The 18,139-nt window shown below is 40.7% G+C and overlaps 1 protein-coding gene across 1 annotated transcript; it reads left to right on the forward strand.

The window, feature by feature from the left end:
- Positions 1-902: 902 nt before the first annotated feature.
- On the forward strand, positions 903-5,317 carry PCDH20 (protocadherin 20; the record flags this gene model as incomplete). The annotated part of the gene is made up of 2 exons (XM_082480302.1): positions 903-953; positions 2,212-5,317. 2 exons carry the CDS (start codon positions 903-905, stop codon positions 4,909-4,911), a joined length of 2,751 nt encoding a protein of 916 aa, XP_082336428.1. The 3' UTR covers positions 4,912-5,317.
- Positions 5,318-18,139: the final 12,822 nt, after the last annotated feature.

An 18,139-nucleotide genomic window follows, 5' to 3' on the forward strand; every position in this document is an offset into this window, starting at 1 on the left:
CCTAAGCACCATGGCTACCTGTCTGTTAAATACCCCCAGGGATGGTGATAGAACCACTTGCCTGTTCCAATGTTTGATAAAAATTTCAGTGAAGAATTTTTTCCTAACATCCATCTTAAACCTCCCCTGGTGCAACTTGAGGCCATTTCCTCTTGTCCTATCACCTGTTACTTGGGAGAAGTGACCAACCCCCACCTCTGTACAACCTCCTTTCAGGTAGTTGTAAAGAGCGATAAGGTCTCCCCTCAGCCCCCTTTTCTCCAGGCTAAACAACCCCAGTTTCCTCAGCCGCTCCTCATAAGACTTGTTCTCCAGACCCCTCACCAGCTTCGTTGCCCTTCTCTGGACGCACTCCAGCACCTCGATGTCTCTCCTGTCGTGAGGCGCCCAAAACCGACCACGGTATTCGAGGCGCGGCCTCACCAGTGCCGAGTACAGCGGGACAATCTTCTTCCCTTGGTCCTAGTGCTTCACACACACAGACACACAGACACACACACAAACCCCGACTCCGACGGGCCGATGCGCTCAGCGGACCGCTCGCCTTCCCCTCCCCCCCGCATCCCCATCCCCATTCCCGGTCCCCGCCTGCCCGCGGCGCTGCCGCAGCCTCGGCGGACGCGCCCCCCGCCGCCCTCCCCGCCGTGCCCGTGACTATTGGCTCAGCCCCCCCTCTCTCCCCCCCCGCCTCCCTCCTCCCCTCCCCGCGGCGGCGGCGGTGGCGGTTCCCTCCCGAGCGGAGGAGGAGGAGGAGGAGGAGGAGGAGTGTCCTGGGCACAGACCAGCGCGGCGGCGGGGGAATGGGCAGCGGCGGGGAGGAGAGGCGCCGGGCGGGCGGCGGAGCGGACGGGCTGCTGGAGCGCAGCCGGCAGCGGCGGCGGCGGCGGCAGCGGCGACCGGGCATGGGGCCCCCGGGCAGCGGCGGCAGCACCACCGCCCGCGGCAGCCTGCAGGTGAGGGCTGGGGCGGCGGGAGGGGATGCGCCGCGTCCTTCCCCACCCCCCACCCCCCCTTCTTCCCCCGAGCCCGACTTCGCACGCAGGGAAAAAAAAAACCTCAAACAACACCCCCCAAAAAAATATATATACACATATACGTATGTATATGCTTGTTGTTTAGTGTTTGGTTGTTTTTTTTTTTCCTCCCATCTCCACAGATCAGAGCAGCCGTGAAAAGTTGTTTTGTTTTGTTTTGTTGTTTGTTTTTGTTTTTTTTTTTTATGTTGCTTGTTGTTGCTGCTCCGGTCGACGCGGGTTTGTAGGGGAGAGCGGCGAAAAAGGGAAATGGGTGGTGAAAAAGGGGAGAAGGGAGGAAATTCCCCCCTCCGCCCCACCGTGGAGACGGTGCCCGAAGTTACTTTGGGGGAGCCTCAGCGGCTGGGGGGGACGCGCTTGCCAAAGCGGCCAACTTCCTCCGCGTAACCTCTCCGCGGCTCCTGTGGTTCAACGCTTATTTGTCAGCCGGTAGCCGGAGGGGGACCGCGGCGGGGACGGCGCGGGGGTCCGGTGGGGGCGGGGGCGGTGGGGTCGGGGACCCGCGCGGGCTACGGTGCCCGGAGCGCAGCGGCGGTGCGGGGGCTGCGCTGGGACCCGCGCAAGATGCGCGGTGAGGGATGCTCCCTCGCTGCATCGCGGGGCCCGTGGGCATGCGGGAGGGACAGGCTTTGGGACGATGCTGGGGGGGGGGGGGGGGGGGAGGGATGGGGGGTGACGGGTGTGGGGTGGGGGACGTGTTTCGCGTCGCTGCTGTGGAAAGAGGGTGAGCAAATGTTTGGGGGTGTGCAGGGGGATGCCCCAGCTTTGGGGTGTGCTTGCGGGAGGGAGGGTGGGTGATGCTGGTGAGAAGGAAGGGGGGCAAGCTTTGGGGGGTGGGGAGTGAGAAGAGGGAAGATGGCACGTCGGGGGGCAAGTGCTGCTGCTGGTGGGGGGGCAGAGTGCCCCTGAGCCATCCCTGGCAGTGAGTATTTGCTGTGGGGAATGCAGCTGGTGTTGCCTGGTTGGTACAGATGGTGATGCCCTGGAAATAGCTGCTGTACTAGGGGCAGAAGATGGGGGGGGGACAGGGAAGGTGGCTTCATGTTGCAGATGCCACGCTCCCTGCTTGCAGTGGCAGTGGGGAAGGCAGTGGGCAAAGTGGGGGGGGCTGCCTCCTGGCTCCCCTCCTTCTCTAACACTACCTCCTCCCTGCATCCCTGTGCCTCTCTTTCCCCAGCACTTGCTCCTCTTCCTGCTCTTCGTTGGACCTTTCAACTGCTTTGCCAGTTACAGTCGTGCGACCGAGCTCTTCTACAGCCTCAACGAGGGGCTGCCCGCTGGGGTGCTCATTGGTAGCCTGGCCCGTGACCTGCGGTTGCCAACGGCTAGTGGGCAACGCCCTGCGGCCCCCCAGCCCCCACTCTCCTTCACCCTGGCCTCCCGTGGCTTGGGGGGACAGTACGTGCATCTGGACAACCGCTCTGGTGAGCTGCACACCTCGGCCGTGGAGATTGACCGGGAAGCTCTGTGCGTGGAGAGCAGTGGGGCCACCGTCTTTGGGGGAGCAGCTGCTGTCTCCTCCTCCTCCTCCGCCTCATCCGAGTCATGCCTGCTGCTGTTGGATGTGCTGGTGCTGCCGCAGGAGTACTTCCGCCTGGTGAAGGTGAAAATTGCTATCCGGGATGTCAACGACAATGCACCCCGCTTCCCGGTGCCCCACATCCGCCTCTCGGTGCCTGAGAATGCACCTGTGAACACCCGCCTGGCTATTGAGCACCCTGCCCTTGACCCTGACGTGGGGACCAATGGTGTCCAAACCTACCGCCTACGAGATAACTACGGTGTCTTCACCCTGGATGTGGAGGAGAATGAGAGTGGGGAGAGGACTCCCTACCTGATTGTCATGGGGTCTCTGGACAGGGAGACACGAGAAGAATATGTCACAGTCATCATTGCTGAGGATGGGGGGACTCCTCCGCTTGTGGGTAGTGCCACCCTCACTATTGGCATCAGCGACATCAATGACAACTGCCCCCAGTTCAGTGACTCACAGCTCAACATCACTCTTTATGGGAATTCCAGTCTAGGGACACATGTGGCCACTGTTCACGCAGTAGACATGGACCTCGGATCCAATGCCCAGATCACCTACTCCTACAGCCAGAAGGTCCCCCAGCCATCCAGAGACTTGTTCCATCTGGATGAAAGCACAGGAGCCATCATACTCTCCAGTAAAGTTGATGGGGACACTCCAAGGCTCCACAGGCTGATCATATTGGGCAACGGTCCTGGTTGTATCCCTGCCGTGATCACAGTGCTAGTGACCATCATCAAAGTCATGATGAGGCCACCAGAAGTTGTCCCTCGTTTCATAGCTAATGAAGCGGAAGGGGTGGTGTACTTAAAGGAACTGGAGCCTATCAACACACCGATAGCATTTTTTACCATCAAAGACCCTGATGAAAAATACAAAGTCAATTGCTATTTGGATGGTGATGGGCCTTTCAGACTTTCACCATACAAGCCATACAATAATGAATACCTGTTAGAGACCACAAAGCCTTTGGACTATGAGACACAGCAGCTGTATGAAATCTCTGTAGTTGCGTGGAACTCGGAAGGATTTCATGTCAACAAAATAGTCAAAGTACAGGTTCTGGATGACAATGACAACTCGCCAGTTTTCTCTCAACAGCTGATAGAATTGTCCATTGAGGAGAACAATGTTCCCAATGCTTTCTTGACCAAACTGCATGCCACAGATGCTGACAGCGGAGAAAGAGGGCAAGTGTCCTATTTTTTAGGGCCTGATGCCCCTTCCTATTTTTCTTTAGATAAAACCACAGGAGTTCTTACAGTTTCCACCCAATTGGACAGAGAAGAAAAAGAGAAATACAGATACACTGTCAAAGCAGTAGATTCTGGGTTCCCTCCAAGAGAATCAATAGCAACTGTCACCATCACTGTATTGGATAAAAACGATAATAGTCCAAGATTTATCAATAAAGATTTCAGCTTTTTTGTGCCAGAAAACTTTCCAGGTTTTGGTGAAATTGGAGTTATAAGTGTCACAGATGCTGATGCAGGGCAAAATGGATGGGTTGCCCTTTCAGTTCTGAATGGAAGCGATATTTTTGTCATAGATACTGGAAAAGGAGTTTTGAGAGCTAAAGTGTCCCTGGACAGGGAGCAGCAAAGCTCCTACATTCTGTGGATTGAAGCGGTTGATGGTGGTGATCCTGCCCTGTCTTCTACTGCAAAAATAACTATCCTTCTTCTGGACATAAATGACAACCCCCCTTTGGTCTTGTTTCCTCAATCTAATATGTCTTATTTGTTGGTCCTTCCTTCTACCCTTCCTGGCTCTCCCATCACTGAGGTCTATGCTGTCGATAAAGACACTGGCATGAATGCAGTCATAGCTTACAGCATCATAGGAAGAAGAGGCCCTCGACCAGAATCATTTAGGATTGACCCTAAAACTGGCAATATCACCTTGGAAGAGTCACTGATGCAAAATGACTATGGCCTCTATCGGCTGCTTGTAAAAGTTAGTGATCATGGCTATCCAGAACCTCTCCATTCCACTGTCATGGTGAACCTTTTCGTCAATGACACTGTTAGCAACGAGAGCTACATTGAAAGTTTGTTAAGAAAGGAGCCTGATATCAGTATAGAAGAAAAGCAGCCGCAAATATCAATAGAGCCGACACATAAAAAAATGGAGTCACCATCCTGCATGCCTACCTTGGTAGCTCTGTCAATAATAAGCTTGGGTTCAATTGCTTTAGTAACAGGGATGGGCATTTACATCTGTCTAAGAAAAGGGAAAAAGCACCACAGAGCAGATGAAAACTTGGAAGTACAAATCCCATTAAATGGAAGAATTAACCTGCACATGTTGGAGAAGAAACCGATGGAGATTTCTAACATTTGACATTTCTTTGTGGATAAATCCAACATCTGAAAAACCTTGGACACCTTTGAAATGCCTAGCCGTGGGTTGTATTGACAGAGGTTGCAATGAAGGACTGCTAATTTATAACTTAATAATATTATAATTGTAAATAGCTGTTTACAGTTTTTTAAATTCAAATTCAGTGTACAGCTTTTATATGAAACCTTAGTAACTAACAGCTAGCACCCCGTCTGTAAAGACATGGACATCATTTGCAACTTTCATAAATCAATAAGATCAGTGATCATAAAAAAGGGGAAGGTAAGACGATTCTTTAAACTCAAGTTTTAAAAGTCTTTTTAACCACAAGAGGGCATCAGATGCTCCTGAGCAGGGAACTGTTCGAGGTACTGTCCATGGGATAAACACAGAGTATATTTTAAATATCGTGGTTTTAATATAAAATACGCATTGGCAGACGGACATTTAACCACAAAAAAAAAAAAAAGAAATGTCTGTCCCGATGTATGTCTAATTAAAACAATAAAGACATTAAAATGCACTAGTAATAAAAGAAAAAAGAGAATGTTTATTACCTCACAAGTAAAGCTTATACAGTAGGATAGAAAAGGCATTAACAAGAAGTGCAATTCCAGTTGAGCAAGAATGCAAGATATTGTAATGAGAATCTGAACTGTTGTGACATATCATCTTTCATTTGCTCCAGATTTCACCCACATTGTCATTTGCTCCAGCAATCTGCTGGTCATTTTTATGGAAACATTATATTTAGTATTTCCTACAGCAAATAGTGACAGAACCCCATGCTCATCCTCGTAAACATGCCAGATGCAAGGAAGCAAGGGAATGGCTAAATCTTTAGTTGTCACAGAAGTGGTGATATTTTTTGTACTTTGAGCAATCTGTCAGTAGTACTCCATCAGTTTGGTTGTGTAATAGTTTTTTTTTCATGTGATACTTCTGAATCTGATCAGCCAGATGAAAACAAAAATCACTTCGTATTCTAAGGAATTACAGGACTTAGTTTATTCTGACTGTTGCTCCTTTCTGGATTGGTATTTCATGTGAAAGATCTTGTTTCTGACTTTTGGCGACCATTCCTGGCTCCTTTTCATTGGCTTTGGTTTTGGATTAGATCCAAAATCTAACTTGTAAGACTGGTGGCATATTTTCTTGATAATTTATTCTTTGCTGTACCCTCTGCAACAAAGCAGCAGGTTTATTGGTGATGTATCACTTTCGCTTCATTTTAAGAGCTGAGAACTATCTTTTGTATGATGATTACATAAAATTTCTCTGTGTGAACAAGATAAATTAGTGTTATGCTTAAAACTGATTATTTTGATTTCTGGCATCATATGTCTGTAATGTACCAAAAGTGTTTATATGTCTGCAAATTAAAGCTATATATTTTCATAATAACTTATGCTCTCTCTCTCTCTCTCCTGTAATTTTAATTATAAAGCTAAATATTATTTTAGTTATAAGAAATGCATGTTTTATTGGGTGCTGTGTATCTTGTCTGACATGTAATAATACTTCCCAAAATCAGTACATTTGAGAATCATTAATGAGAGTTTATGCTGTACTTATTGAAATTACTGGCAAAGACAATTGTATTTCAGCTGATGTAAGTGGGGTGGCAGCTGGTACCTGTTTTAAAAGTAGGGAATGCAATTTGAGGCAGTTTTTGATTTTTCTGTCTGTGATTGGCACATTACTCCACCTTGAGACTATTGAAATGTTGTTAGACCTTCTTATAGATATTGGTTCTGCTTTGCCTAAGTAAGAGTATTAGCATAATGCCCAGATTGTGCCATTCTACCTAAAAGAAATAGCTTCTTTTTTTTTTTTTTTCTAGGTTAGAATATTTTCTGTTTATGCAGTTTCATAGCTGCATGTCATGAAAAATTAATTCAGCCTGTCAAAGGTTTGTGGTTAATCACCTTTTTTCATTTATTTTCATATTATTAAAATATGAAAATGGTGTGTATGCCTGTAATGCATTTGTCACAAAGAGACATTGTTTACTATCTCTGAAGGAAAATGACATTAATTCTTCAGAAATGGCTTCAGTATTACAGATGCTCTGTATTGCTGTGGTGGGGAAGCTAGATCCTCTGCATTTTTTTCTTCCGTAAGGAGGCAAGGTAACTGAAAGAAAGCTTTTCATTGCTCTTCTCTTATTTGAATTAGCAGTCCAATATCTTCTCAAGACAATTTAAACAGGAGCAAACCCAAGACTTAAGGAGTACAATAAAACCATAAACCTGATCCTTCTGTGTGTTTTCATGTGACACTGGGCAGATACTTTTATTCAGGTTTGACAAATACATAGTCTTGAACGTGTTTAATTAAGCTTACTGAGTTTAAATGTGCCGTTCTTGTTGCTTTTTTGGTTGTTTTGTTTGTTTGTTTGTTTGTGGTTTTTTGGTTTTTTTCTTTTAGTTCAAGCACATTCCTAATGCGTAATAAAATATGAGCCTGTTAGAGCCAAAGTACTGCTCATGAAGCATTTCGCTCACACAATTTTCTACACATTTAAAGAAAACTGGTTTGAACTCACACCTTCAGCCAAACCAGCATCACTACTTGTGAAAGATACTTTACCCTGAATAATACTTCATAGAATAAAAGCCTATTTTTGTCTTCCTGTGGGTAGCCTTTGGGTAGGTACTGTCACTGAAGGTGGCACAATATGCAGAGTGAGGGTTTTTTTTTTTTTCCAAATTCCGTAGTTTGTGTTGCTTAAAAAACATATAGCTGGTAGCAGCAAGTAATAAGCATGATATTTAAGCCTAATCACTGTTAAGCCTAACAGTGATTAAAGAAACCAAAATCAGGAATCTTAAATTCATAGAACCTGGGAATTTCTTCTCAAAAAAATGCTTTTTCTCAGTGGAAAAAATGCTTGATACTGCCTATATAGCAAACATTTCTGTGACGTTGCTGTTTTCAAAATATCCCTTACTGAGACCCCTTTCACGTGAAAATACATTTTTAATGAGTATAACTAAAGTAAATTAGACTCAAATATAAAAGGCCTATTTTATTACCACCTTGTGTAGTGCACTTGCCAAAATATATGCAAATCTTCTCGACACTGGTAGTTGAGCTGGCACAAAAATAAATGTCTCATTCATTTACAGTATCCGTTGAACAATCTTAGAGTGAGTGGGTGCTCTTTGTTCATTTTTATAAAAAATGAGATTGTCCTAGGCTTTGTATTGCCAAAGCCTTCTAAACTTGCCATGCAAACACTTTTTCATTAGAATTAACAAATTAAAAAGTAAAAGACAAGAAATGGGCAGCGAGCCAAGTGGCAGTGGACAGAGAATATCAGCTCAGCCTTCTCTATCTGTTTCATTTAATTCTTTTTAAAAGAACTCTTTGAAGTTACTGTTTTGATGCAAAGTTATCCTAACACCTGGCCGAGTATCAATAAAGGATGAGATCTGAAAGTGCGAAAGGGGAATTAGAGCACGTTGCTTTTTCTTATGTCAAAACTGAGAAAACAATCTTGTGGCCTTTTAAGTTCATTTTTCAGTACCAAGGTTCAGAAGTGCAACTGTGCCAGAGTCCACTGAGGACAATGTAAAAAGCTCCAACTATCTTAATTAGAATGGCCAATGAGAGGTGCGGTGTCAGAGAGAGACTTGGCCTCCCTGAAAGTAATGGCAAACCCCTGATTGCTTGCGGGGGGTTTTGCTGTAAGTTTTCTGCCCCCAACTGCTATTTTGGGAAGGTTTTGTTGATATAGTCAAGCATATGAAGAGGATGGGTAATCCATGGCCAGCATTTCACCCCCAGGATCAAAGCAATGAATTCTCAGGGAGCAGTGGCCTGCATCACAAAAATACCTCGCAGTTCAGCATGAGTGGAGATACACAGCATCTCTGCCACAAAGAAATCATCAGCTGAGTATGCAGAGTGTTTCTTTTCATGATTCGGGTGTATTATCAGAGCCATGCAGGAAACCAGCTGCCACCTCCCCTCTACTGTGCTTGTCACCGGCTTCTCACAGCCATTGGTTTCTACGTATGTACGTTCCTTCTCACCCATGTAACTTACATGGAAAAAAAAAAAAAAACCAACAACAAAACAATTAATTATGAAATATTAGCCAGCTGAAATGCAAAACTTTGATTTAGACAGGTTTCCCTCAGAGCTGGGCTTTGAGGATTTAAGCACATTCATCTTCCTTACCAAAATAATTTGATTTTGAAGGAAATGTCTCACGAAATTTTAAGCAGAAAATAAAGATACTCGGTACCCCCACTTCCTATAGAGTAGGGTCCTATACTTTTTATATGAACTGTAGTTGCTCAGATAGATAAAAGTTGCAGGAATTAGTTTTATTTTAATACTGTGGGAAATGTTCTGAGGAAACTTTGAAAGCTTCTAACTTACGGATTCGTAATATGTTGCTCAGAGTTACGGAATTTCAAACAATTCAAACATGTCATAATTTACAGTGTTATGAGTTAAAGCATGTGCAAAAATACCTGTGCAGACAGTGTTGCTGTTTCCTTTCCAGTCTCTCTACCAGACTGAACCAGCAGATAAGAAGATAAAACTGCCATCTGCATTCTGAGATGGAGGGATTCCAAGATTTTGGCTCACAATTAAATGTAAAGTTAAACAGCTCTGTTTTTGACATTATAGACGAGAAAAATACTCTTATCAGCACAGATTGATAGGCTGCATACTCTTTCTAACATGCTGGATACAAATGTTTCAGTGATTTCTGCTGTATTTTCATTCCAGTTTCATCAGAGAATGAATTTTAAAGGCCAAATTTCAACTCCTAAATATTTCCGATGACAGAGTGCTTTGAACAGGTGCTAAGAAAACATTCTGAATGAAGAAATATTGAATCATTTATGATGCATTCAGTCATTTGTTCCACTGCTTGTGAAAACAAATATGTGCTTAACTATTTGAGTTGCAGGATTTCATGTTGCTAGCTAATGCTGCTGGTAAGTAGTAAGTATTTAATAGAAATACATTATATGGGATCATTTAAACTGTGTTCAAATTGAGGGGACTTGCATTTTAAGCATCAAGTTGGATGTTGCCCTACTCCCTGCAGCCCTAGCAATGTAAATTCAGTCTCCTGTCCTAACTTTTTTGTCTTATTTTCTGTCTTCAAAGTTTTGGTTAAATATTCATCTATAGAGCAAGTCACTGGGGTGAGAGCTCTTACCTCTTTATGCAGAACAGGAGCAAAGATAGTGACAGCTTGATTCCTCCACCTATGTGTCAGCATCTAGTAGCAACTTGAGGTGCCTTAAGGTATCCCACCTGGCCTCCAGCTGCCAGTCTGGAAGAGTGCAGGCTTTCCATTAATGAACTATCATGTCTGCCCACCCAATGTCGATGCTTTGGATATTTCAGGAGGGTTTCACTAAACACCCGTGTGTGTTGAAGTGAGTCTCTGGTGTGATTCATCTCCATATTTACAAGTGTATGTTGAAATGTCTACAGATAGGTATTGACCAGTGAGTTAGGAGTCTAAGCTTCTGCTATAGCCTGTGAGTCTCATCAACACAGTAAATAGAACTAGAGAGCACTTCAGCTCACTCTAAAGTAGGCATTCAGGGCAAAGTTTAGCTGCTCTGAAAATTAATATCAAGTGCTATCTAGAATGCCCTTGAGCATCTCAAACTTCTGCACAGGAAGACTTGTGCCTTTGTAGAGTAGTAGCTAGATGCCAAGACTGCAAAACAGCACCTAAAATGACATGAGAAAACTATGGATGGGCATGCGTATCCCACTGGTGGTGGTGCATCAAGTATATTCACCTCTCAGCTCCACTGAGTAGAGTTTGACAGACTATAATGGGAACATAAAACACAGATCATACAGAGGCACCTGATTCTTAGCATCAGAGCCAAAAAAAGACCTACAAGTCTAAAATGTAACGACTATCACACCTAACTGATAAGCTCTGAAGCCTAAATTAATCCTGTCTGATTTTGGTGATTTAGTGGAGCCATCTGTGCCCTCTGCTGTGAGCAGAGAGATAAAGAATCTTTTTTTCGCAGGCAGTTGAGGTCTTTGGTAAGCACTGGTGGTGTTTACTTCTCTCCACTATGTTTACAGATAACTCAGGGTAACTAAGATTTGTGTTTCAGTCAAAGAAGAAAAATTTAGGCCATGAAGCAAACTAGAGGTTGCAGTGCTGGGCACTCCCACTAGCATTACAACGGATGGAGTGAAACTGGTGTCTCAGACAGCACCAGAACAACCAGCGTGTTGGGGAGGAAGCCACTTGCAGTCAGTGCAGGTGCCTGGAGCTCACATGACTTTAAACCTGTCTTTCAAACACTTTGTTATAGGCTGCAAGGCTCCATCTGTTTGTGTTTCACTGTCCAAAGGTTTCCCTGGCTTTATCCTTTTCTTTCTTTTTTTCTTTTTACTCCTTTTTTTTTTTTTCTTCAAACCAAAGCTTTGCGTGCAAGTCACTCTTATAGAACACAGTAAAAGAAGATGTACCCTTGGTTTCTATGATGGCAGAGCACTCACTCAGGAGGTGAGAAAATTCTGTTATCTTTCAGAGAGTGTTCTCAATTGTATATTTGGAGGGGTTACTAAAAGGCATCTGTTGGTAAAGACACTTGTCAGCCTTCTTTTGGAAACTGAGCTATTATATTTCATGCAAAGACTCAAATGTCAAAATCTTTCCAGGTTGAAGAGACACAACCATGCATGTCTACTAGAGGAGCACTCCAGGAACTGGAGATACTTGGCCTTGAAATTGTGCTCCAAGCACTTTCAAAGCTTTTCTTTAAACAATTGGTGCGGGTTGAGGGGGCAAAACTCTGGGTAAAACACAGTCCTGTGCTCTTCCCTCTATGATGAGCATCTTCTGGCATTTAAAAAAAAAATAAATTTGAAACTTGAAACAGTTACCTCATAGATCTTTTTCAGAAGTATTTGTCTTCTCATAGTTCAGAATAATTTCAGTACTATTCTCTCTATACGTGCTGTAAACCCATTAAAATTGCAGTCTCAAGACAGTTATGTGGTAGAAGTTGGTCTTCCTCTGCCTAAGGCTCTATTTTCTGAAGAATGTATTTATAAAGGGTCTGACTGACAACCAGCAAAGCAGAACTGCTTTTCAGGATGTTTTTTTATTTCAGGACAGACTGAAGTAGGAAAGAGCAGAAGACAGAAAGAATAAATAAATGCAGTCAAAATTAAAAATTAAAGGGCCCTTTATAAAGATTGCATGTGGGCAAGAAAAATAAGTGGTCAGAAACAATAAAGAAAGAATTTTTCCAGATCTGCTGGATTTACTGTGTATTATCAGCAGTGTTAATAGTCCCCTTTCAGCAGCATCTCACCCCCTTTCTTAACCTATAAGTATGAGAGCTTGTTGCAGAGCATTGGGATTTCCTGACACAAAGCACTAACACAAAATACATTAAAAACTGATTCTCATTGTCAGCAGGTCAAATTTGTACAGAGAAATAAAGGCTTTAAGTAGAATATCTTTAAAGTGTCTGTTTCATTATGATAACGGCATTCTCTTTTCATGGTCATTTGCTGTAGTGTTATTACATTGGGTGTATTAATTTTTGCTAACTCAGGACAAAAATATCTTATTAGAAACATTTGCATCTTCTCAACCAAAATAAAAGCTGATACTGTGACATGTTTCCAGTGAATGCTGTTAATGAAATGAGATCTTTCTTGTGACAATACACAAATAGCAGACGTGCTTCTGTGCTCACTTTCCTAAAATGCGCCATGATAAGATAACCTTCCTCTTCATATTTATAAACAGAATAAACATTTAATTACAGTAGTAAGAGGGTTCTGATACATCACTGTGTTAACAGAGTGCAGAACCTGTAGATGTTTTCTATTGAAATATCTTCAAATGTGTGCTTTGCATATCTATCTAGGAGTCATCTATGTGTTTTGAAGGTGTCTTTTTTTTTTTTTTTTCCTTTATAAGTCATAAGAGAAAAGCAAAGGCCACACAGTTGTCTTGGTGTTATCTTTTATTTATTTCTGTTTACCAGGCTAAGTTTAGCTGAGCTGAATACACAAGAATGCTCATCTTGAACTGACTTTTCTTTGAATTTGAATTTAATTTTCAGAAACATCATATATAAGGTTATGCACCTAAATGGTAGATATGTGAATATCTGAAAAAGCAATAAAGGAAGCAAGCATCCAGGAAAAAGAAATGTTTTGGAGTATAATTCCATCTTGAAAGTTCAACATAATGTAACTAATGTATTAAGCTCCTCAAGGATGTTTTTCACTATGTTCAGACATAATGAAAACAATTCAGTACCTTCAGCTGTATGTATTTAGGACACATCCTTAGAGCCTTTGCTGCACTCCTTTCAGGAGGTGAATAGCTTTATCTTTTACTAATATAAATCCAGTTTAAAAGTGTTCAAATTTTCATATTAAACTATAGTTTAATATGCAAACCCAAAACTAGCCAACATTGTCCATTCTCATTACAGCTGCTTTGAAGACATCAAAAATGAAATGTTAAAGGGTCAGAATATTTTTATTGATTGTAAATTATGTTTTTCATTACCTTTGATGTTGAAACTGAATCTTTCAACATCTATTCAAAAGTAATTTTATTTGACAGAATGCATTGGGCAAATAGCTTAATCAACAACATTTTGATCACTTACAAAAATGTTGGTACAAAATCCCCAGGATATTTTTTTGCACAACTTTAGCTTTTGAAATAAAAAACTTACATTTTGAAAGAGCAATAATTTTTTTTTTTTGCCTGTCATTATCAGCTATGATACAGCATCATAAGCACATTACAAAGCTTTCAAAGATTTTTCTCTTAATATGTTTTTCATAGTCTTTGCTATTATATAATTTTTTTTCCAAAAACACTTTTAAATTTTGGCTTGAAATTTAATGAAATTAAAAACTACTGAAAGCAGAGATTTAAGTTTTAGTAATATCCAGAAATACCAAGTCACAAGTGGTTCCCAGCTCAGATTCATGCAACCTAAACTTCAGGCATCTGTGTAAGTCAGGAGTACACACACCTAAGATTGCTTCTCTAGTCAAGACAACTCTAGAAGCCGCTTATTGAGAATGTAGATGGCTTACAGCAGTGCCTGCATTGCTCCCAATTCAGTCTAGAAAGACATGGCAGGACCCTCACAAAGGTACCTCAGTTCAATATCTCAAATTAAATAGAGTGAATGTAGACTGTGTACTAGAACAAGAAACAGTCAGGTCTGATATTTCACTTTCCCACTTACAGAGGACGGGAAGCTCTCCTAAAGTATTGCAGAGTATAAAACCTCTATATACATTGAGACATCTTCCTTTACTTTTCTGAGTATGTAAGGATTTGTGTATGTTTCGTTTTTACTTTAGTCTTTGTAAGTGTGGAAGCAAACTTCTTTGAAGTGATGGAGACATCTGCCTTTGACAGAACTGACACATCTTTTTGCCATGTCACTTGCTGTTTGTAAAAATTAAAACCCACAAATCTTAAAAAGAATGAAATATAGCAGACATAGAGGCAATGAAAGGAGTCTCCTTCCTACTCTGTCTTCCCAAGTCTGCAGGTGATAGATTGCAGTGTGCTGAGTAAGCAGTTCTTTGATGGAAGTTGTACATGTAATAAGAAATGCTCTGTGGGAATGACAAAAACAGTATGTAAAATTATGCGGAAAGGGAGTAAAAAAAAAATTCCTTCTAGCCTAATAAAAATGCACGGATTCCTGGTAAGATTTTGAACTGTTGCACGGGTCAAATAGTTAGAACACAACAGCTTATAGTATCATTACCTCTTCAGCAAAAAACAGAAAGTCATAGGCAAAACCAGGTGACCCCTTTTATCTTGAAGATAAAGACTATTTAGAAATAATTTACTTGAATTCCGAGTACTTTTGAATTGAGTGTTCTACAAGATGACCTGAGTGAAAAAAAAATAAAATTGATACATGAAATGTATCTTCACAAGACATGCAACTTTTACAAACTCTTTTCAGATAATGGTAGACAATAAGCTACTGTAAAACTGAAAACTTTTACACAGTGTTATAGGGTTTTGGTCACTTTCCATCAGCTTTAAGGAACTACAAGATAAAAAGACTAGCATATTAAACAATTTGAACTATCTGAAATATATTAAAGACAATAAAAGGAAGTGTAAGACCCTTTTGAGCACATCCTCTAAGCGTCAAACTGAAATCACAGAATCATGGAATCAAAGAATGATCAGGGTTGGAAGGAACCTCTGGAGATCATCGAGTTCAACCCCCCTGCCTGAGCAGGGTCACCTACAACAGGTTGCACAGGATGGCATCCAGGTGGGTTTTGAATGTCTCCAGTGTGGGAGACTCCACAACCTCTCTGGGAAGCCTGTCCCAGTGCTCTGCCAACTCTCAAAGGAAAGAAGTTCCTCCTCATGTTAAGATGGAACTTCCTATGTTCAAGTTTGTGCACGTTACCTCTTGTCCTATCACTGGGCACCACTGAAAAAAGACTGTTCCCATCCCCCTGGCACCCTCCCTTTAAGTATTTATAAGTACTGATAAGATCCCCCCTCAGTCTTCTTTTCTCTAGACTAAAAAGACCCAAGTGCCCAAGCCTTTCATCACTTATGAGAAATGCTAATATACATTAGGCTGTATTTCACCAAAATTTGGACACATATTTACTTTATAAGATGTTTTTAAGAAGACATAATTTTTATTGAACCACATATGCCCCCCTCATGAAAGAAAGAAAGAAAAAGAAATAAAGAGAGAGAAAGAGAGGGAGAGAGAAAAAGAAAGAAAGAAATAGAAAGAATGAAAAAGAAAGAAAAAAGAGAGAAGGAAAAAGAAAGAGAAGAAAGAAAAAAGAAAGAGAAAAGAAAAAGAAAGAACGAAAAAGAAAAAAGGAAAGAAAGAAAAGAAGGAAAGAAAGAAAGAAAATATGAAATGCGAAAGAATGCCAAGGAATTAAGTACATCTAGGAGCAATGACATAGGCTGCTGTACTAGTAAAAAGTAAACAACAAAAAGAATAAAGAGTATCAGCATAAATTAAAATAGAGAAGGTTCCAAAACCCATCAGTTGAAAAAGTGTTGGTAAAAAGAGTCAGAAAAAGAGAAAACGTAAGGTTTTCAAGAGTTTAGGTGTAAGTAAAAAAAATAAAGTCCAAAAATTATACACTTCAATACATGTGGATTTTTTTTTTTTCACGTAGCTTATAGGTTTGCTACCTATGACTCTGAGTGAATGTTAGCTTAATTCCAGGTGTTCTACATATCAGTTCATTGATGTGTGCACCTGCCTTTGACCTCTCAAAAAGTTTATTTTCTTTGATTTATAGTGACGTGGTCTCTCATTATTTGTTAATGAGATGTTTGTGACCTCTTCCAGGAAATAACTATAGCTGAAGATCGAAAGATAAATATATGCTGTAGTGAAACACCTGACATATGCTTAAGAACTGAAACTCCTGGGAGAAAAGAAATTAACTGATGGGATAGTTAACATAGGCAGAGGTGAGACATTTAAGTACGATAGAGTAAAGATGCTACTGTAAGAATTAAATCCATTATTATTAATGTTGGATGACAAATAAAACTGCAGTGGACCATGAAATAAAAACAAACTAACAATATCATTGTAGATATTTCCTGTGTTGAGTGAGATGCATTTTCCTTTGAGAATCTAGCTTCTAAAAAAGTCAATTTGGACTCCCAAATATTAGCTCAAACTTGGTGTCTTGAACTTAGCTCAAACTTGTCAAACATTAGTCTGAAAAATACTTTTTGAGGTACAGATACACAAAACTTCTAGAGGAGAAACTGGTTCTTCTTTCCACCTAAGAGCACAGACATACTCCAGGGTACTCCTGTAGCTTTTTAATAATGTGTATACACTTATATGCATCCTTTGAACATAGTCTCTGTATCTGGGGGTTTGAACCACTGCTGCTCCCTAAAAATATGTTGCATCTTCTGAACTGCAGTAGAGGGAGAAATTCTTACTCATCTGGTAATGAGTGAGTGGGAAAGAAAAAACATTATTTATTTCATGAGTATTAAAATGTATTTCCCATAATAAAAAGAATACTAAAAACAGATACCAGAGATGAACATTTTTTCTAGTTTTGTTTGTGGTTAATTTGTTTAAATTGCAGAGTAACTAGAAAAGTACAGACGTTATACCAATATTTAGTAAGGGTAGATGGGATGACACAAATATTTACAGATTAAATAATCCATAAAATCTAGGCAAAATAAATAACAATCTGATTTGGAACTAAGATGATACTGAATTAAAGGATAAGAATACATAGCAATTAATGGAAGTAGAAATGATACTGTGCAAAACTCATCTTGTACAGCAAACCTGAATTTACTTCTTAATTAAATTACAAGTTTTGTAAAGTCAAGATGTAACAGTCAAACCGATGTAAGATATTTGACTTTGAACCAGATTATGTACTTCAAAAGTTGTGATTTCAGTAAAGCAATTTTAGTAATTTCTAAAATTAATGGAGTTAGTACCTCTTAATGACAGATAATAGACAAAAAGTCTTCACTAGGAAAACATAATTTAATGAAGGCTTTTACAAAAAGGTTCTTCAGATATGAGTTTTAACTTTCTTATTTTTTAAGTAAACCCAAATGAATAAGCAATTTCATTTCAATAAGTGGCAACTTCAAAATAATGCCAAGAAGATATAAAACAGAAAAAAAAAAAAATCCAAGACAAAAAGTCCTAGGTTTTGTGGGTTTTGTTGTATAAAGAGAAAAGTAAAAACAGAAAGAGAGAAGTGATACTAATCTGTACAAGGCTTCAGTCAGAACAGTGGCAGAACATTGTGTCCAATTTAGGTGTCATATTTTAAAAGGTCATTTAAAAATGGGAGATACTGCAGAGGAGAGTCACAAATTTATTTTCAAAGTTAGAGAAAATTAATTAATTTGAAAAACTGGAGAGACAGACTTTTCATTTTTTCTTAAATAAAGAACTGATTACATTGCTAATAAATGCTAAACATAATACAGTTTTTCTTGTAGCAAAAAATAAAAGAGTAAAAGATCCACTGGAGTAGACCTTTGGTGTCTCCAGATCAAATGTGAATGACATTCTGAAAGGTAGGCTGAAAAAAAGCCATGCACAATTAACTGAGATAAAAAAAAACCCAAAACACAAACAAACAAACAAACAAAAAACAATCAACGTACTGGATTAAGTATATTGGGTTTGTAATATATGATGAACAAAAGCCA

This window comes from Vanellus vanellus (genome assembly GCF_965231255.1).
Source record: "Vanellus vanellus genome assembly, chromosome: 1".
Classification (NCBI taxonomy): Eukaryota; Metazoa; Chordata; class Aves; order Charadriiformes; family Charadriidae; genus Vanellus; species Vanellus vanellus.